Genomic DNA, 21875 nt, shown 5'->3' with positions numbered 1-21875 from the left:
TTAAAATAATGAAGAAAATATGTACCATGCTAACAATAAATAGCTATGTTGATTTCAAAAAACTTGACTTCAAAGAAAATTATCATACGACAAATGAGAAGTCAGATTTCCAAGCCAATAACAACTCTTAGTGTATATTCACCTAACAACAAAGCATCAAAATATGTAAAACAAAAAATGATACAACTTCAAAGAGGATTAGATGAATTCAGTAATATATCTAGAGATTCCAACACTTCTCTATCATAATTGACAAATTCAGTAAGAAGTCAATGACGACAGAGTTGAACTAAACATCAGCAACTAGATATTACTAACATCTACAGACTATCCAATATCAGAAAAACATAGATTATATAAGCTCACACAGAACATATCATAATGTTAGACCACAAAATACATCTTAACAGAAAATATAAAAAGTACACTCTCAGATCTATAAAAAACAAATGGATCAATGAAATATCATGATAAATTTTAAAATATTTTAAACTAAATGGAAAATAAAAATAAAACTTAGCAAAATCATGGAACTTAGTGGTAGAACATTTGCTTATATGTTTAAGACTCTAGGATTAATCCCCAGCATCCAAAAACAAACAAACTTAAGAAGTGAAGCAAAAGCAGTGCTTACAGGGAAATTTACAATATTAAATACATATATCATAAAAGAAAGACCTAAAATCACTCATCTAAGCTTCCACCATAGATAGCTAGAAAAGGAAGAATAAATTAAATCCAAAGTAAGTAGAAGGAAAGAAATCAGAATAAAAAAAATCAATAATGTTAAAATCAAGAAATCAACAGAGAAATCAGCAAAAGTACTAGTTTTTGGAAAAGAGTGGTAAAATTGATAAGCTTCTAATTAGGTTACCTAAGGAAAAAAAGACAAAAGACATGAATTACTAATATCAGAAATGAAAGAAGGGTTACATATAAAATATCAAATATAAAGATAATAAGGGAATATTATAAACTATGCCAGAAATTCACTAAATTTATTAAGTAACCAATTGCTTCAAAGACACAATCTTCCAAAACTTACAAGAGGAAATAATATAAGTAGGCCTACATCTATTAATAAAACTGAATCTATTATCAATAGAAATAGAAAACACCAGTCTCTAATTGGCTAACTGGCAAATTCTATCAAATATTTAAGGAAGAAATTATAGTAGTTCTCTACAAGGCCCTCCACAAGATAATAATACAAGGACTAATTCCTAATTTACAAAACTAGATTCCATTAATACTAACCCTGACAAAGATAACACAAGGACTAGAGCCTGATATCTTTCATGAACAAAGCCAAAGTCCTCAATAATTACTGGAAACTACTGGCAAACCAAAAACAACCATTATTTGACAAAACCAAGTGGGATTTTTTTCTAGGTAGATAAGGCTATTTGGCATCCCGAAATCAATTAATGTAAGCCACTATACCAACAAGAAAACAACCATTATTTGACAAAACCAAGTGGGATTTTTTCTAGGTAGATAAGGCTATTTGGCATCCTGAAATCAATTAATGTAACCCACTATACCAACAAGGTAATGAAGAAAAAAAAATTTACTGTAGGGCTATCTATGTAGGAAAAAATCTCCTAGATAAAACCTTATTATGTCCATCAACAGGGGAAATTTTTAAATAAATTTCAATAAACCAAAAAAAAAGTACAATGCAACTATTACAAATGTTTCATTCTGCACTCAGAAAAATGCTCATGGTTACATATAAAATATCAAATTGCAGGGTAATATATATAATGCAATACATTTTGGAAGGAGGAGATGAAAATAAACATTTGTATGTATGTACATTTAATGCATCAAAAGTTGACCACTGGTTAACTGAAAATCTAGAACTAGGTGACTATACAGAAGGAAGAGAAAAAATAGTTTCTCCTTTGTGCACCTTTAATTTGACTTAAACCAATCATGGGTGACTTTGGAAGTATATAAGAGAAAGTCCCAGGGAGAATATGAGAAGGGGAAGAAGATCCCATCTGGAGTGAAGATTCTATTCTCCCTTTGAAAAAAGATCATATTAAAGATCAGTTAGCATTTTATTAGTGGCTGATTAGGAAATTTAACTATACTTGCAACAGCCATCTAGATTTAAAATGTAGGTACATACCTTTCTTCCTCAGAACAATTCATGTTTTCTCCATAAAGAAGTAAAATAAGTCCTTCTTCTACAGAAGCAATTCTGGCCAAGATATCAGCTATATGAATTAAAGCTGTTTCAGAACAATTTGGAGCCGTCTGTACATTAAAAAGATAAGACAAATTATAAAATTTTATGACATATCATGGAAGGTATGTAGTCTAATAAAGTTATATTACCACAACAACAACAAAAAATACTTAATGATTCATTTGGCTGTGAAAATAATATGACTGAATGAAATGTATCATTAGATTATATTATTTTCCTAGAATAGCTGATGAAGAAGATTTTTCACTGAAACCAATTATTGGAAATTGCTGCTTCTGATATATATTTTTTTATGTAATTCTGGTTAACAAAAATATTAGCTCCCTCTATTTCAACTTTTCCCTATACTTTTCACCCACTGGATTCCTAACTATTCAATATAATTATATCACATGGATCTAACATACTGCCACCCTATCTAAAGAAACATCATCCCTTCATACATTGATTGACTCAGGAATGTAAATATGAGACCACCAGTTCATGGGTTAGCCAATAGCCAGGAATGTCACCCGGGAAGCAAACAAACCAGACCAATCATATTTACTGTTTCCTTTAAATGTTAAGTAGTAAAATGCCTTTGCCAAAACACAGCAAAATAGCACAAAACAAATAACAAAACCTAGAGAACTATGTTAATGCTAGATTCTATCTACAATAATTTCTGGGATTTGCAAGGTCTGCTTATAATTTCCTTACACTTTCATGGATGCCAGTGCACATATTCTCTACAATAAATTTTAAAATATGTATGTCACCACTAATACAACCGAATAAATTTGGTAGGTTAGTTTAACAAATGATAAGTCTGGAATATTCCCTGAAAATATACAGGAATATCCACTCAATTATATTTAGTCTTCCTTTTCATATTAAATATCTTTCTTGGACAATTTCACCTAGAGTACTTTTGTTCTCTAATATGTTTGTATAGATAGACTATCTCATTTATATATACCTACCTATGAGAATATATGCATTCTCTCATAGGCACATTTTTTCTTTGGAACTTTCTATTCCTCATTTTAAATATATTTTGTTCAAAAGACTGCCTCACCTATGAAAATACAATTCTTAAAGTCAATAAACATGTCTTATTCACATCTACATTTTCAGTACTGAGAGCAAAGCAATGACATAGTAGTGATTGGGTGATGCTGACTGACTTCAATTAGATATTAAAATTCTATTATGTGCCAGAGGACTGGTTCTGCTATCAAGAATAAATTCAAATCTAAATACAATTACAGAAGTATATAACATGGGAATATACAAAAACAAACACCTTTGGGAGATTCAAAGAAAAAAATCTTGTCTAAAGAGAGGAATTTTTCATGAGGACCAAGTTTAATATTTTCCAGGGTAAGAAGAAAGCATGCAAAGATAGAAATGTATAATAATCTCATACAGAATATTCAAATGGATTGTTGTAACTAGTATATATGAGAAAAAATGGGACAAAAACACAAAAAAAACTGGTAAATACCAAGTTAACATTTTTGAAATTTATCCAGAGAACACAAGAAGCAGAAAAGTATGTGACAGTACGAGTTTAAGAGGGAGATAAGTCTAACAAAAACACAACAAAACAGGTATGAAAAGACAAAAACATTTTTAGTTTATTGATGCACTCTAAAAGTCATTTTCTACAAACTTAACTTATACAAGCAGAGGGACACATTGGACAGATAGCAGGACTAGTAAGGGCACCAACTCTGCCACTTGTTAAATGTCTGATCTTGAGCAAGTCACTTCCTTCAGTCTCAGTTATGAAAAAATATACAATGTAAGGAAGCACACATTGCAAACTATAAAGACACATCATATGTTCAGCACTGGAATTATATATAAGCTTTCTTTGCAAGGTAATACTAGTTTTACTTACCGTAAAACAGAATTGGCTCTTTGGGATAATAATCATATTTCCAAAGGCTATAAAACTGCCATTAAATCAAATAACAAGACAGTTACAAGATTTATTAGATTTGTAAGACAAATAGCTTCATAATAGAAAAAAATTCTAAGTTCTTTACATCTGTAGAAGTAAGCATGATTAGAAAAAAATTAAGATGTCTGTGTATTCCCCGACCATGTGATATCTATTAAATCAAGCAACTGTATAAACTATGATTTAACCAATAAAAATGTATATCAAACAAAATACATTCATTTTTGAAAACAGAGTATAATAAAATATTTCAAATACATAAAAATAAAGTCTAATTAAATATTATGAATACTCAGTTTAGGGACACTTTTTGTCTTTAGTGACTTAATACCAACCTCAGTTCCCTTCATTAAATTATGAACAGGCTGGAGAAGTGTCTCTACCACAGTATTGTTATATAAGCATTCAATTGCACATTCTTTTTGATCACAGAGTATCCGTAGAACTTCAGTCACCATACTTGCAGGAGAATAATTCTCTGACAAACAAAAAGTATTTTGATAAATTAAAACTTAAAACACTAGATACTTAATACTTTTTTATATATTAGCTAATGTTCTTCCATAAAGCTCAATATCAAAGGTAATAGTTTAAAAATCCCACAACTCAATGCCAATACCAAATTATAACCTAAAAATTAAGATTTCAATTATCTCAATATACTTTCAAGTTAATAAAAACAACTATATAAAAAAATAAATGTCAAAAGAAAAGAATATAAGATCATTCACAGCGTGACATTATAACAATGCTTGATATTGAAGATGTCTCAGAACTTTTCTCCATCTAGGAAATACTTACTTGTATTCACTTTTCATTTTTTCCCTAAATAATGTATTCAGATATTGAGCCTAGTATATAGTTAAATGAGATTCAGTAAGACAACAACATGAACAAAGCAGAAGACATATGAGAAGAGAAACTTTAATGAATTTTCATGGAGACTAGTAAATTTCTTGTGTTACCACAAAAACAATGAAAGGAAGAGTTACTCTTAAGATTTTTTAAAAATATGAACATTAAAACACATAAATGAAACATAATTCTAATTGTAACTAAAACATGACTTTTTATTTCAGAAATCAACATATTTTCAAATATCTGACCTAATATCCCTCCAACAGCATATAAGACTATGCTAGTAAGATACATTACTAAGAAAGTTCTTAATATATGTTATATAAGTCAATATGCCATGAGTATGCTGACTTCAACCTGATACCTGACAAAAAGAAAATGTAAAAGTGAAGTTGAATGATTTTTTAAACAGCTCCTGATGAGAAAACTTCTTCACAGTAAGCAGTATCACTGACCACCATGTGTTCATACATGCATTTATACAATCATCTTCTATTTATTGAGTTTCTGATAAACACCAGACACTATACAAAGAAACACTGCAGACACAGATGTGAATAAGACAAAAACAGTCCTCTAGATGGAAAATCAAAACATTAACAAGTAATTGTAACAAACAAAGGATACTTTTTATCATAAAGAAAGCATGTGATATTGTAATAACATCTAGTAGATTTAAAATGTTTTAAAAAATGGCAATATAACAGTTCCTAAAGTTCATTACTCTATAGTAAAAAATTCTAAAGATATCTAAGTGGATGAAAAGTTAGGCAAAGAATTCAAAAGAATCATCTTTAAGAAGCTCAATGAAATTCTCTTGGGAGAATAAAAAATAACAGAAACCAAAGAGAATAAAAATAAACAGTAGTATGCATTAAGGAAGACAATGCAGGATATGAATAAAGAAATAGAGATTTTGGAAAAATACCTGAAATAAATCTTGGAAATGAAAAGCTCTATAAGTCTGAAAAAATTTTCAATTGAAGGCATCAGAAACAAACTGGATCAAGTAAATCAGAGCTTGAAGACAACTTGCCAAAATAATATATTCAGACAGCAATAAAAAAAAAAAAGAATGAAAGGAAAATACAAGATCTAGTGAATACACTAAAATATCAAACATTTGCATAAACTGCATAGAAGAGGGAAAAGGCGAGAACACAGGTTACCTATTCAGTGAAATTATAGCAGGGAATATCCCAAATTGTGGAAAAGAAGTAAACTTCCAGATAGAGGAATTATTTAGAATATAAACTGACACAACCAGAAAAGAACCTCTCTACCCACATTATAGTTAAACTGCAAAAGTACAGAAGAAAAAGTGTCAAGAGCTAGAAGAAAGAAGCACCAAAACACAATTAAAGGCAAATCCATTAAAATATCAGATTTCTTATCAGAAACTCTAAAGGCCAGGAGGGCAAGGAATGAAGTATTTAATGATGTTCTGAAAAAAATAGCAAGAATACTATACAAGCAAGGATATCCTTCAAAATTGAAGTAGAAATCAAGAACTTTTGAGATAAGCATAAACTAAAGGAATTCGCATGGGTTTGGGGACACATCTATAATTCCAGTGTACTGGGAGTCTGAAATAGGAGGATTACAAATTCAAGGCTAGCTTGGCAACTCAAAAACACCCTGTATCAAAATACAGAATAAACAAGTTGGGGTGTGACTCACTGGTAAAGTGCCCTGGTTTCAATTCCCAGTATTAAAAAAAAAAAAAATTAAATAAAAAAATAAATCCACTAAAGGAATTTATAAACATAGCATTACAGAAGATATTTAAGGACACTCTACAACCAAAAGGAAGAAGGAAGTAGCACAATCATGAGAGCATGGAAAAGAATAAATCTTTCTTCAAGAAGAGACACACAAAGAGAAAAAAAAACATTATTGATATAGTAAACTATCAAATGTCAAAAATTAATAAAGAGAAGAAAAGAACTTAGAATATTTAAAACAAAAAGAAAATCAAGAAAACAACAGGAACAACTACACAACTTTCAACAATAACCCAAAAGGTTAATGGTCTTAATTTGATACTAAAAGATACCCCATAGATTAAAAAAACAAGATCCACCTCCAAGAAACTTACCTCACCTGAAAAGGTATTCACAAATTAAAAGAATGGAAAATGATATTGCAAGCAAATGGAATCTGAAAGCAAGCAGGAACTGCTATACTTATATCCAACAAAAGAGAGATATTAAGACAAAATCGGTTAGAAGTGGCAAAGAAAGTTACTACATATTGATGAAGGGAACAATTCATCAACATGTTATAACAATTTTAAAAATATATATATATATGTACTAAATATTGGAGCACCCAAAAATATAAAACAAACTAGAGCACCCAAAAATATAAAACACAGACACAAACTAGACACAAAGGGAGTGCCCTACTCTCACCAATAGAGATGATCCAGACCAAAAAAATTGACAAAAAACATCAGAGTTAAATTATACTATAGATAAAATATACTTAAAATACAACTATAAAATATTCCATTTAACAACAGTATTCTTTTCATTAACACATTAACACATAGAACTTTACATCCTAATATATGGTCTCAAACAGACCATATATTAGGATGTAAAGCAAACCTTAGAAATCCAAAAAACAGAAATAATTTCTTGAATCTTATCAGATTACAATGAAATGAAACAGGAAATCAATAGCAAGAAAAACTATAGAAATTATACAAACTAACATAGAGATTGAATAATACTCTTCTGAAGAGTGGGTTACTGAAAATATTAGAGGGAAATTTTGATAATTCCTAGAATCAAATAAAAATAAAAACACAATATACTAGAATCAGTGAAATACAGTGAAAGCTGGGAGAGAAGTTTATAGTAATGAGTACTTATATTAAAAGAATAGAGAGAGCTAAAATTAAAAACTCGATACATCTCAAGGTCTTAGATAAATAAGAACAAACCAAACCCAAAATCAGTAGAGGAAAAAATAATAAAGATCAGAGCAGAAATACAACAAATAGAGATTTTAAAAACAATGCAAAAGATCAATGAAACAATGAGTTGGGTCTTTGAAAGATAAACAAATCTTTAGATAGATTATCCCAGAGAGAGAGAGAGAGAAAGGTAAATAAAATTAGAGTTGAAAAAAGAAACATTACAACAGATACCACTGAAATTCAGAGTCACTAGGAATATTTTGAAAAATTGCATACCAATAAGTTGAAAAAAAAACTAGAAAAAAACATAAATTTCAAGACAAATATAACCTATCAAAATGAACTAAGAACATATTAGAATAAACTAAATAGAACAATAAGTAAAAAGATTAAAATAATAAGACAAAGTATCCCAACAAATAAAAGTAAAGGGCCAGACTAATTCCCTGCTACAGTTTACAGAACATTAAAGAAGAACTAATATCAATGTTCCTCAAACTAGTCCATAAAAATGAAAGAGAAGGAACCATCCCAAACTCATTCTACAAACCAATATTACCTGACAAAGGCACACACACAACAAAACTATAGGCCAATATTCCTGGTAAACATAAATGCAAAAATTATCAGTAAAATATTAAGTAGATAAAATTCAACAGCACATTAAAAAGATAATATACATGGTCAAGTTGTTTTCATTCCAGGGATGAAAGGATGCTTCATCATATGCAAATCAGTAAAAGAAATAGCACATAAAGAGAGTCAAGAATAAAGAAAAAAATCAGAAAAGTACCTCAATACATACAGAAATAGCTTTTAATAAAACTTAATATCCTTCATGAATAAACTACTTATAGAAGGATCATATCTCAACATAATAAAGGTTACATATAACAAACCAACAGCCTACATCATGCTGAATGGGGAAGGACTGATAGCATTCCCTCTAAGATCAGAAATAAGATACCACTTCATTCAATATACTACTTGAAATTTTAGCCAAAGCAATTAGGCAAGAGAAAGCAGTAAAAAGGATACAAAAAGGAAAGAATAAAATCAAATTATCTCAGTTTACTGATATGATTCTAAACTTAGAAAACCACAAATATTCCCCCAAGAAACTCTTAGAACTAATAAATCCAATGAAAAAGCTAGACACAAAATTAACACACACACACACACACACACACACACACACACACACACACACAAATAGCTTTTCTGTATGCCAACAATGAACTCACTGAGAAAGATGTCAGGAATAACAACCCCATTCACAATAGCAAAAAAACAAAACAAAACCCTAGAAATTAACCTAATCAAAAGGAGGTAAAAGACCTCTACAATGAAAATTATAGAACACTGAAGAAACAAACTGAAAAAGACACTAGAAAATATAAAGATCACCCATATTCATGGATTGGAAGAATGGGAGAATTAATATTATTAAAATGGACTTACTACCCAAAGCAATCTACAGAATCAATAAAATAATTATCAGAATACCACTTTCTTAACAGAACTAGAAAAAAGTCCTAAAATTCTTATAAAAATACAAAAGATCCCAAATAGCCAAAGTAGTCCTGTGAAAAATGGACACCACTGGAGATATCATGATATCTGATTTCATTATATACCACAGACTCATAGTAATAAAAAGAATATGGTATTGGTATAAAAATGAACATATAAAATAATGGAACAAAACAGAGGCCCCAGCAATAAATTCATATATCTCCAGCCAATTAATCTTGACATACGTGCCAAAAACATAAACTGGAAAAAAAAATAGCCTCTTCCACAAGTGGTGGGGAACTGGAGATCGATATGTAGAATAGTAAAACTAAATGTCCCGTCTCTCATAATATATAAAATTCAATTCAAAATGGATCAAATACTATAAAAAGACCTGAAATTCTGAAACTATTAGAATAAAATATAGAGGAAACATTTCAAGATACTGACATAGGCACTGATTTCCTGAATTGAACTCCTTTGATTTAGAAAACAAAAACAAGAATTGAAAAATTAAATTACATAAAATTTGTAACAAAGGAAACAACCAACTGAGTGGAACACAATTTACAGAATGGGAAAAAATCTTTAACACTATTCATATAACACAAGATTAATAACTAGAATATAGAAAGAATTCAAAACAATTACTGAAGAATAAGTAACCAAAAAAAAAAAAATTGGCCAAATGAAGCTCAGCATGGTGGTAGACACCTGTAATCCCAGTGGCTCAGGAGCATGAGGCAGGAGGCTCCCAAGTTCAAGGCCAGTCTCAGCAATTTAGCAAACTCTAAGCAACTTAGCGAGACTGTGTTTCAAAATAAAAAATAAAAAGGACTAGGGATGTGGCTCAGCTTGGTGATAAAGTGCCCCTGGGTTTAATCACTGGGACCAAAAAAAAAAAAAAAAAAAGCCATATAAACCAAATAGAGAGTTTAAAAATATATATATATATATACACACACACACAAATGGCAAACACATAAATTTTAAAATGCTCAATATCTTTAGCCATCAAGTATCTTTAGCAAATCGAACCTACATTGAAATTCCACCTAATCCCAGTCAGAAGGGCTATTATAAAAAGTAACAAACGCTGGCAAGGATGAGAAAGGAAAAAGAATGCTTGCTTATAAACTGTTGGTAAGAATGTAAATTAATACAGTCATTATGGAGAACTGTATATAGGTTCTTCAAAAACTAAATACAGAATATATCCAAAGCAAATTAATCAGCATATAAAAGCATTACCTATATACCCATTTTTTATTTTGGCACTGTTCAAAAGCTAAGAAATGGAATCATTCTAGGATCCCATGGAAGAATGAATAAAGAAAATACAGTATGTGTATTGGTCAGCTTTGTGTCACTGTGACCAAAATACCTGACAAGAACAAAGGCCCTAATCTTCATCACGTGGGATTAGGGCCCAACTTCCTTAATAAGACCCCTACAGTGCAAGAATTAAAATTAAAAAAAAATCAATGAATGGGATGAACTCACACTAAAAATTTCTTCTCAGCAAAAGAAACAACTATGAGGTGAATAGAGAGCCTACAACTTGGGAGCAAATCTTTACCCCTCACACATCAGATAGAGCACTAATCTCTAGGGTATATAAAGAACTCAAAAAACTAACACCAAAAAAACAAATAACCCAATCAATAAGTGGGCCAAGGACCTGAACAGACACTTCTCAGAATTCTGAGGATATACAATCAATTAACAAATATATGAAAAAATGTTCATTATCTCTAGCAATTAGAGAAGTGCAAATCAAAACTACTCTTAAGTTATCTTCTCACTCCAGTCAGAATGGAAGCTACTATGCATACAAACAACAATAAGTGTTGACAAGGACGTGGGGGAAAAGGTACACTCATACATTGCTGGTAGGACTGCAAATCGGTGCAGCCAATATGGAAAGCAGTTTAGAGATTCCTTGGAAATCTGGGAAAGGAACCACCATTTGACTCAGCTATCTCTCTCCTGGGTCTATACTCAAAGTACTTAAAAACAGCATACTACAGGGACACAGTCACATCGATATTTATAGCAGCACAATTCATGATAGCTAAACTGTGGAAGGAACCTAGATGCCCTTCAGTAGATGAATGGATAAAAAAAATGTGGCCTATATACACAATGAAATATTACTCAGTAATAAAAGAGAATAAAATCATGGTATTTGTAGGTAAATGGATGGTGTTGAAGAAGATAATGCTAAGTGAAGTTAGCCAATCCAAAAAACCCAAATGCCGAATGTTTTCTCTGATATAAGGAGGCTGATTCATAGTCGGGTAGGGAGGGGCAGCATGAGAGGAATAGACTAAATAGGGCAAAGGGACGGGAAGGGAAGGGAATGGGGAAAGGGTTAGCAAGGATGGTGAAATGTGATGGACATCATTATCCAAAGTACATATATGAAGACATGAATTGGTATGAACATATTTTTTATACAATCAGAGATATGAAAAATTGTGCTGTATATGTATTTTTTCTTTAATCTTCAATAAAAAAGGACCCTGAAAAGATGGTGAAGTTTGGATGTGAGCTAAAACATGTAAGCTGATCAAAACATTCTGGGAAAGATAAAAGACAGAAAATATCAAAAATAAAACAAATTAGTACCTATCAATCAAGCATGATCTCATTTCTTGAGAACATCTTCCTTTTAATAAAGAATATTAAAATCCTCAGGAAAATTGATCCTAAATTAAGAAGTTAGTAGATTAGAAATATCTTAGAACATCAATGAACAAAATTAAATTTCATGGTTTACTTCAGAACTAATGTAATTTCTTCTTAATAATGCTATATCTTAATGAAATCTATTGACAGAAATACACCAGGCACTCAAAACATTCTGGCAATACCTAAATATTTTTAGATGCTTTTTATTACTCAAGCCAAATTACCTGAGTGTGGAGATGATGTCATCTTTGGACAACTTGGTGAATAATAGATAAGTTGGGTAAATAGAACCAGCAGATCTGTAAGGGATACTGAATCTTCACAAAGAAATAGAAAAAGAAAGAAATTAATCCCTATTATATACTTACAACTTAGAACAATTTAACTAATGGCTCATCAATCTATGACTGAGTTTTTATAGAAAACATGATCCAGTCAGGAAGGCAGAAGCTATAATCAAAAACACATGACTTCAGAACAAATTAGACATAGTATATTAAAAAACAGCAAGGCAAATAATACGATGTGGGCTATGTAGAGGGACAGGGGATTTTTTTTTTTTTAGCTAATCACTTAGTATAAACTTCTAATTAAAAGATTCATAAATCTGATTATTGCTATTTGTATTTATTCAATTAGGAGCAAAACTAAGGAAAAAGCTAAGTGAATCTTCCAGTCTCACTTGCTCTGAGTTACTTACCTTTAGTTGACTTTAAAATTCATTAATTTTAGAAATCACACAATTGAGCAATGCACTATTAAGTCTCCCATTAGCTCTGATAGATAACATATCTTATATGAGAGTTATGATAATGGTTACCCAGGTTATTTTTCATGGACTTGAAGGCTGCTTTTGTCAAAAGCACCAACTCTTCACTTGAGCCTGTGCAGACATCTGCTCAGTGACTAAAAACAGTGAAAAAGCTAGACATCTTGGACTTCATGACATTTCTGTCTCTTTTGCTACCTTAATCTTTAAGTCAAAATGTTTCTGCTCAGCTCTGCACATAAACATGTTATTCACTTAAGGAATGTTTGTCAAAAATAGTACAGATTCATTTACCTAAAACTTCCCTAAGTTCTAACCTCCCCCTTTTAAACTTCTGACACCAGGCTAAGAACTACATATTCTCAAGATTCACAGGGGCATCATGATTACCGCAAAATCAACAGATCACCAACAACCAGGTTTCACAACACCCTACTCCAGACCACCAGAGAGATGCCTAGAAGTCTAGAATATACTCCATAACACAGGTCAGCAAACTGTAGTCCTTATGATCTGATTTTGTAATGCTCACAAGCTAAGAATGGAGTTTCATTTTTAAAATGTGTTTGAGGTTCCTCAAAACCATGCTCAGATTCAGTGATTTACTAGCAAGACTCGAATGTTTCAACATACAGTCATACAGCTGTTTTGTTACATAAAAAGTACACAAAGAAAAATCCAAGGGAAATGGGGAATGTGGTGAAATCCAGAGAAAATCAGGCACAAGCTTCTAAGTGTTCTCTTCCACAGAGTGACACAGAATACATTTAATTCTTCTAGGAGTGAATTTTAAAAACATATGTAAAATAATGGCTATCAGGAAAGGTTATTATAAATCCCAAAGTTTTTACTGAAGGTTGAAGATTCAGGCACCTATTGACTAGCACATACCAAATTTCTAAATTCATAAAAGGAAAGTAAGTGTTTAGTGTAAAAACACATTGTAAACAGATTAGACACTGTGATCAGTCTATAGCTTAGGTATCTCTCAGTGCTGGGAATAAAAGAATTCTAGACATCAACCAAGGACCAACCTTGCACAAGCCCTTTCTAGGAACAGCAGCCTCCAGATTGTGATGCTACCTTTTTATTTTATTTATTTATTTATTTGGGGGGGGGGGTACATTCAGGTGCACACACAGAGAAAGACATTATGTGGCCCAGTGTGGCTAAAAGAGTTAGTATCTAGCACTTTACAGGAAAAGTTTGACAGCCCCTACTCTGTAGTATATTCTTAGATAAGCTTAGGGTTTTAAGGGAAATAAGAATAACTAGCAACATGTGCCAAAGTTTAATAGAGGAAAATTAAGAAGACTTAGGGTAAAAACAATATGAAAGTGTATCAAATGGTATTGGGCTTTATAGTTTATAAAACAATATTCTCAAACGAAAGTTCTCTAAGTGTAGCATCACTGATGCCATTATTCAATTTTCATGATTTAAGAAACCAAAACAACATAAAGTAAGTAAATTGCCCAAAAGATCCTAGATAATGTATAAGACAACCAGAACTTAAATAAGGTCTTCTACTTTTACATCCAGAACTGGATCATCAAGTATGTTGAGAATTTTGAGAGACAGGGGAAAATAATTATTACATTCTAGGAGAATAAGAAAAACACCTATGCATGTAGAAAGAAGTAGAAACTGAAAATTCAAAGAAAAAAATACTTCAATATATATAAAACTAAAAGGTATATAACTAAATACCTTTGAAAAAACATGGGAAAATTCCAAGCTTGAATGAGCCACAGCATATAAATCTTACCTTAATTCCACATATTCATCTCTCCTAGTCTCACTTACCTTTTTTATCCTCTAGCTTTATGGGAAAGAGTTTTCTGCCTTGTTTATAGATCAATAATCTTCCTAAAATGCATAATGAGTGAATGAAATAAATATATTGTAATTCTTGTCCTGAGTAGTAGACAATTTTCTGTTTGTTCCCTTAAGAGAAGAAACAAAAACATTTTAATGTTTTAATATTTTACAGTACCTCTCTCCATTTTCTTCTAAACACACAAGATTCTAGTCTATAATGAAGACACTGTTGGTGGAAATTTTAAAAATATTTATCTCCTGGGCTGGAGTTGTGGCTTAGCAGTAGAGCGCTCACCTAGCATGTATGAGGCATTGGATTCAATCCTCAGCATCACAAAAAATAAATAAAATAAAGGTATTATATCCAACTACAACTAAAAAAAAAATTTAATATTTATTTCCTTGTTTGCTAAGGCTCTTTACATAAATCTGAGAAAAAGCAGTCATAAAATTGACAAAACTCAGAAAAATATAATATGCATCAGACCATATATATATATATATATATATATGTAGTATAATATGTATCAGACTATGTATATATATATATATATATGTGTGTGTGTGTGTGTGTGTGTATATATATATATATTATGTATTATATGCATCAGTGCTCATTCTAAAATAAATACCAAAAATTGCCAGAGTTATCACCTGTCATCAAGGACATGCTTTAAAAGTAAGTTAAGGAAGGAAAGAAGTCAATAAAAAATGTTAGTTACTCTTCAGTTTTACTAACTAAAAGTAAATGCATGTAAAATCTATAAAAAATATTCCAAAATCTAGAAAACTGCCATATGAAACACTTCCAGTCCCAAGTGTTTCAGGTACACAAAAGATCATACTATAGAGATTTTCTAATATTTATTTGCTTTTTACTCATTTGCCCAGAGAGTCAGGATATATCAAATACCTACTTTATACAAGATCCTGCACTTTTCACTAATGATAAAAACCAGAAAGAGACCTAAACTTAGCTCTCAATTAGACTACAGCAAACAGGGTGGTATCACAAGAGTATGCAGAGGACAAGGAGAAGAGAATAAGGAGCTTCAAAGGGCAGATCATGAAGACATGGTCATGGAAAGAATCTGGACTTTATTACAGAGGCCATTAGGATAAAAGTAAAGCTCTTTAAGGAGTTAAATACACGTAGTGGAACACTGACTCTACAGCAGTGTAGAAAGCTAATGAAACAAAATCAAGGTGTGAAAGAAGCTTTATCAAGAAAATTATACACAAAAACACTAGCAAAAAAAATGAAGAGATAAATAAAAGTTTATGTTTAAGAAAATGAAATGTATGTCACAATCAATCCCACCATTACATATAATTATAATGCATCAATAAAAAATATGGAAAAAAAGAAAAATAATATGCCATAGCCAGAATTACACATAGGCAGTGAAAGAAAAAGATGAGAAAACTCAATTTCTAACATAGTATACAGGATAAATTTCTCCTATGTAAGTAATTCCAATGAGTAAAACAACAGGTCTAAAAAAAGAAGGAACAGTGATTTCAGTACTGTAAATTTTGAAGGACATAAATAACCTTTAGGTAGTAATATTAAGTAAAAGTGAGTGGATCTGAAATTCAGGAAAGGTATGTAGACTTACATATTTCAGTCACTATACAAGTAAATATGTAATACTTGAGGCCATGTACATGAGCTCCCTCAAGAAAACAAATATAGTAAAGTGGAAAAAAGCACAAAGGGAAAACATTTGCCAGTACAAACGTGAAGAAAAGAGAAAAGCTCTTCAAGTGAACACACAAAACTTACTATGTACGACAATGAAGGAATACAAGAAAAACATGACACTAAGATGAGGAGGAAAGAATCAACAGAGATACATGCTGTTAAATGAGGACAAGAAAGATTAGAAGCTAAGATGGGAAGGCCTTAGAGGAGTAGAAATAGAAGCCTACTTCTATAACTGAAAAGTGAAGGAGAGGCAAAGAAGTGGGACCTGGGGAATCCAGAATATACAGAAAGCTCTTCTTTCAAGGGAAGCAGAAAGGTAAAACATATGGAGCACAGAACTTGCTCCATTTTTTATTATGGATCACCCATGAGCAGGTTAGACAACGCAGGAGAAAGAACCAATGCAAAGAGATATAGAATAACAAAATGGCCTAGTTTCACTAAAAATAAAGCAAAACAAACAAACAAACACAAACACTCCAGGAGGTAACAGAATCAAGAGAATAGATAAAGTGGTCAATCTGAAATAGGTCACATCTTGATTACAAGCTAGAGAAAGGAAATACTGATAAAAGTATATAAACATTCATTCTTATACACAGAAGCAGGACATGTGGGAAGGTCGTATACAAAAAATTCTATTTTCTTAGTGAAATAAGAACCATGGAGTCCTGTTGAAAGAGAGTGGGCAATAACAAGAAAGGTGGTTTGCTGAAACTGGCAAATACTGTAATAGCTGGGACATCAAAGAAAGATCACCTAAGAGAATTCCAAAGCAACACAAAAAGAGCAACTGAGGTTAGAAAACATATATTTGCACTTTTTAATACACATAACAAATTCTCTCTGCTCAGTTTCCTGAGAACCCCAAAATATGGAAAGCTGAACTGACTGCAGGCAAGAATGAACAAAAAATTTGAAAAAAGGAAAAAAATGAATATGGCAAAAGAATACAATGAAATACCACAAGGTCTCCACTAGATAAGAAAGAAAGCAAAGCCATGAGAACTAGTAGAGTGGGGGTTAAGGGGGATGCTTGATGTAACTTTTTAATATCAAGAAATTAGAAAAATCTAAAAATATTTATATGAGATAATACATAAAATTATGCATACTTTTGTTTCTTTTCAAGAATAAATTTCAATTTCTGCACTTTCTCCTCCACTACAAAACATGAGGTTTTGAAATCCATTAATTATTGGTCTTTGACACTTTCTCATGCTTTGAGTTAAAGAATTTTATTCAGGGATAAACTAAATTATAAGATACTTTCATACTCTCAATAACTTATCATTTGTTTCAAAAAACAATAAATGTAACCAACATGAAAGTTCAGTTTCACATGGCAAGTTGTGAACCGTAAGCAAAGATCCAGAAAAATTCCAAATAGGTGAAGTTTATTCTTTCATGATAAATAAGATATAAGATTTACTTATATTGGTTTAAGTAAATATGAAAGAGGCATCAGAAGTAAAAATAACAAAGGTATATAGGCATTGATGGGCAAAACAATCTAAAAGAAGACTCGTTTACTCAATATCAAAATAAGAGACCAGATAAAAAAATTAGGGCCAGATTTTAAATTATCTAGGATGTTTTAGCTCAGACTGAATGTAAGTAGAAATGAAGCACAGGGCAAGATGGGGTATTTGATAATAAAAACTACATTGTAGGGAATTTTTCCTCTAACTAACGTGCTTAAGTATCTGATTAAAAGAGTGAGACAATAGCAGAAGAGAAAAAGGGACTACATATCATGGTAGTATGAGAGATTAGAATACTAATGCCTAATATAACTTGAAGAGCTGCATATAGTATGAATCAGTATGACTAAACATTCATTTTAAAGGTAGATATTATTAAAAAGTCACTAAATCTTTTTAATTTCTCAAAATATGTTAAGTCATTGGTAAAAGTGATCTCATTTACCAGCTACTAAAAAAATAAGTCATTTTAAGGCTATTTCTGAGCCACATCCCTGGCCCTTTTTTATATTTTATTTGGAGACAGGGTCTCTCTTAAATTGCTGTAGGGCCTTCCTAAGTTGCTGATGCTGGCTTTGAACTTGCGACCCTCCTACCTCTGCCTCCGAGCCACTGGGATTACAGGCGAGTGCACCATGACCAGCAAATTTAAACATTTTTAATGTGTGTAATTAAAAAAAAAATACGTACCACAATGCTTTGAATGTTCCAAAATTTCATCAGTTTTCATGGTCTCACACAATTCCAAGTACTGAACACACTGCTGAACTGCTGTGGTTATCTAATAAAATAAAATCTCATTAATTTCAGGAACTTGCAGTCTAGAAGTCCAAGTATTTTTATTTAAAAAAATAGGCAAAGCTATAAAAATTCTAGCTGGAAATATTTAGGAAATATGTAGACTACTACCTTTTCAGGTACCACAACTCAGTCTCCCCAGTCACATATTACTATGGCATCAATTTGGGGAGCACTGAAAAGATTTGTGAACAAATATATTATTATCTTAATATTGGTTTCAGTGGACGGAAATAAACATAATCTGACATTTTAGTGAAAGATACAAAAATACTACAGCCGTGGCTTTCAAAACTTTCTTGCACAGTTCCCTCACATCATAGTCTTTTCTTCCCATCTGGCCAGCAAATATATTGACTGGTTTAAAATTCTGTTTCCATCTCCAATACCACAATTTAAAAAAAAAATAAAAAGAAAGAAAGAAAACTGAAAATTTAAAGAACATTGTCATAATTTTTAAAAAATCTACAACCCCTACTGTTCCTAATGATTCTTTTGTAAGTCTCCATTCTAACCCTTCCTCCCATTCTTCACAAGTAGAGCTTTCAACCCTTCTCCCCTTTCCCAAAACTTACCTACTCCCAATAGATTCCCTCCAATTCTAATTCCCAAACAAAATACAAATCATCAGTGAAAAAGGACTGATAATTATTAGATTTAGTAATAAGGAGATTGTTGGAGACCCTGAATAGGTTAGTTTCATGGGAATTTGAAGATTAAATCCAGTTTACAATAAAGAAATAAGAACTGAAAAAGTAGAGGTACCTAGAATTATTTTCATTTTCATGAAAGTTAGCCATGAAGGAAATTTAAAATAGAGCAACAGGTACTATAAGGGTCTTAGAGGCAAAACTAATTTTTTTTCCAAGTTGGAAAGATAGGGTCATGCTTCGTGTTCTTGGTAGGGTATCTGACAGAAAAGTTCAACTATATAGGAAATAAAGAAGTCAGCTGACAGAAAAATGTATCCAAGAGGGAAAAGAAGTTTGGAGTCAAGTAGAAAGAGGATTAAGCTTTAGATGGCAAAAAAAAAAAAAAACATATATATATATATATATATATATATAGAGAGAGAGAGAGAGAGAGAGAGAGAGAGAGAGAAAGACACTGTATGAACTGAGGGAAGTTCACAAAGATGGTATGCAGTTATCAATGGATTTCCCTATCTAATTCATTTTATTGTGACCTCAGGTCTGTGCACACACACACACAAAAAAAGTTAACATGGCAGGACTTCTGTCTTTAGATAGTACTGATTTCAAGGTTAGACTCTGATAGCATCTGGAAAATTGGAGTTTAGAAGTTCCCACTGTTGCAGAAGAAAACTGCCTGTGAAGCCCAAGCCAGGCAGATGTGAAGTCTCTACCCTGGCTTCTAGTGTTCTTGCTTGAGAAGATTCCAGCAAGACCTTAAAAGAACAGACTGCTTATTAGACAGATAGGAAAAGGGGGAAACAGGTCACTGGCAAGGGAGAGAATGAGTCTTCTCAGAGTGAGGGATATGTGCCCCCATCCCATGCCCTCCAGTTTTTTTGTTTGTTTTTATCTATTTATTTATTTTTGTGGTGCTGGGGATTAAACTCAGGGCTTTGTGCATGCAAGGCAAGCACTCTACCAACTGAGCTTCATCCCCAGCCCTGCCCTCTAGTTTTATTGGGGGTCTAGGGAAGTTTTCCGAGAGTCCCACCAACCACTTGACTTTTGACTGACAGCATGATTGCACCATATTTTCAAACCACTGTACACAGTAATGGTCTGAGGCAACTATGGGTCACTTTGGCCAATGCTAATTGGTTCTAATTGGAACTTATTCTTAAAAATTTTACAGTTAAAGAGAATTATCCTTATCTCCGTGAGTTCTGAAATGTAGTCTCTATAAGGGTCACCAAAGTCCCCCACTTAAGGGTAACTTAGCAGGATGGAACCTTTCAGACCAGTATTTCTACTTCAAATAATGGGTACTTTGATGAAGAATGTAATATATCTTGTTAATTTAAGCTAGGCAGGGTTGCTAGTAATTTGTTTTTTAAAAGAAAAGCACGTGGCCAGGCACGGTGGCACATGTTTGTAATCCCAGCAGCCCAGGAGGCTGAGACAGGAGGATTGTGCCAGCCTCAGCAACTGTGAGGTGCTAAGCAACTCAGTGAGACCATGTCTCTAAATAAAATACAAAATAGGGGGCTGGGGATGTGGCTCAAGCGGTAGCAGGATTGCCTGGCATGCGTGCGGCCCAGGTTCAATCCTCAGCACCACATGCAAAACAAAGATGTTGTGTCTGCCGAGAACTAAAAAAATAAATAAATATTAAAATTCTCTCTCTCTCTTTCTCTCTCTCCTCTCTCTAAAAAAATAAAATAAAATAAAATACAAAATAGGGCTTAGGACAGGGCTCAGTGGTCAAGGCCCCTGAGTTCAATCCCCACAAAAAAGCATGTGGAGGCCAGCACAATGGACCCAGTTTATAGAATCATTCCCTTAACCTCATGTTTCCACCATGTACATCTCTCTGTTACCTATCACCATCATTCCAAGAATGGATCAGAGGGCTTTCACTGTACCTAAACTATAAAAAATAATTTTTTTAAAAAAAATGTGGTTTATGCTGAATATCTGCATTATTTGTAACCATGTGAAATATGTGTTAGGCAGAAAGTGCCTATACAGTCAGACCCCAATAAAATAAACTGTTCAATAATCTCTAACAAACTTCCCAATAGATAACATTTTATCCAAGTTGTCACAATTCAATGCTGGAGGACTTAAGCATATCCTATGTGTTTCCATGGTAAAACAGAATCTTACACTTTCATTTCCTCCAGATTTCACCAAATTTACCTCTTCTCTTTGCTGATTTTATGTTGTATCCTTTCACTGTAACAAATGATAGCTGAGAGTACAACTATGTACTGAGTCCTGAGTCCTCCCAGAAAATCATCAAATCTGGGGGTTTTCTCAGAACCATCTCCCATAGCTATATATCTTGTCTAAATCAAATTTCAGAGATCAGAGCCATGTCTTCTGGAGATCTGCATTTCAAACACTATTTGACCAAATCTACCAAATCAAAAAAACCATTACTTTACCAGCAATGTTTTCCTTTTACTATGTTACTTACTTCACTTAATGACATTAATCAC

The 21875-nt window shown here is 32.2% G+C and overlaps 1 protein-coding gene across 7 annotated transcripts in view; it reads right to left on the bottom strand.

The window, feature by feature from the left end:
• Positions 1–21875, bottom strand: part of Tbc1d32 (TBC1 domain family member 32) — a 191059-nt gene that overhangs the window by 133674 nt on the left and 35510 nt on the right. For all 7 annotated transcript variants that reach the window (XM_078019309.1, XM_078019310.1, XM_078019311.1 and 4 more), the window contains 5 exons: positions 18632–18722; positions 14735–14875; positions 12384–12476; positions 4502–4644; positions 2138–2265 (listed from right to left, as the gene is read on the bottom strand). In XM_078019309.1, the coding sequence (XP_077875435.1) occupies positions 2138–2265; positions 4502–4644; positions 12384–12476; positions 14735–14875; positions 18632–18722 (596 nt within the window). The remainder of the gene's footprint in view (positions 1–2137; positions 2266–4501; positions 4645–12383; positions 12477–14734; positions 14876–18631; positions 18723–21875) is intronic.

The sequence above is a fragment of the Ictidomys tridecemlineatus genome, chromosome 8 (assembly GCF_052094955.1).
Source record: "Ictidomys tridecemlineatus isolate mIctTri1 chromosome 8, mIctTri1.hap1, whole genome shotgun sequence".
Classification (NCBI taxonomy): Eukaryota; Metazoa; Chordata; class Mammalia; order Rodentia; family Sciuridae; genus Ictidomys; species Ictidomys tridecemlineatus.
The sequence above is the reverse complement of the archived record's forward strand: the minus strand, read 5'-3'. Positions and strand labels throughout refer to the sequence as shown.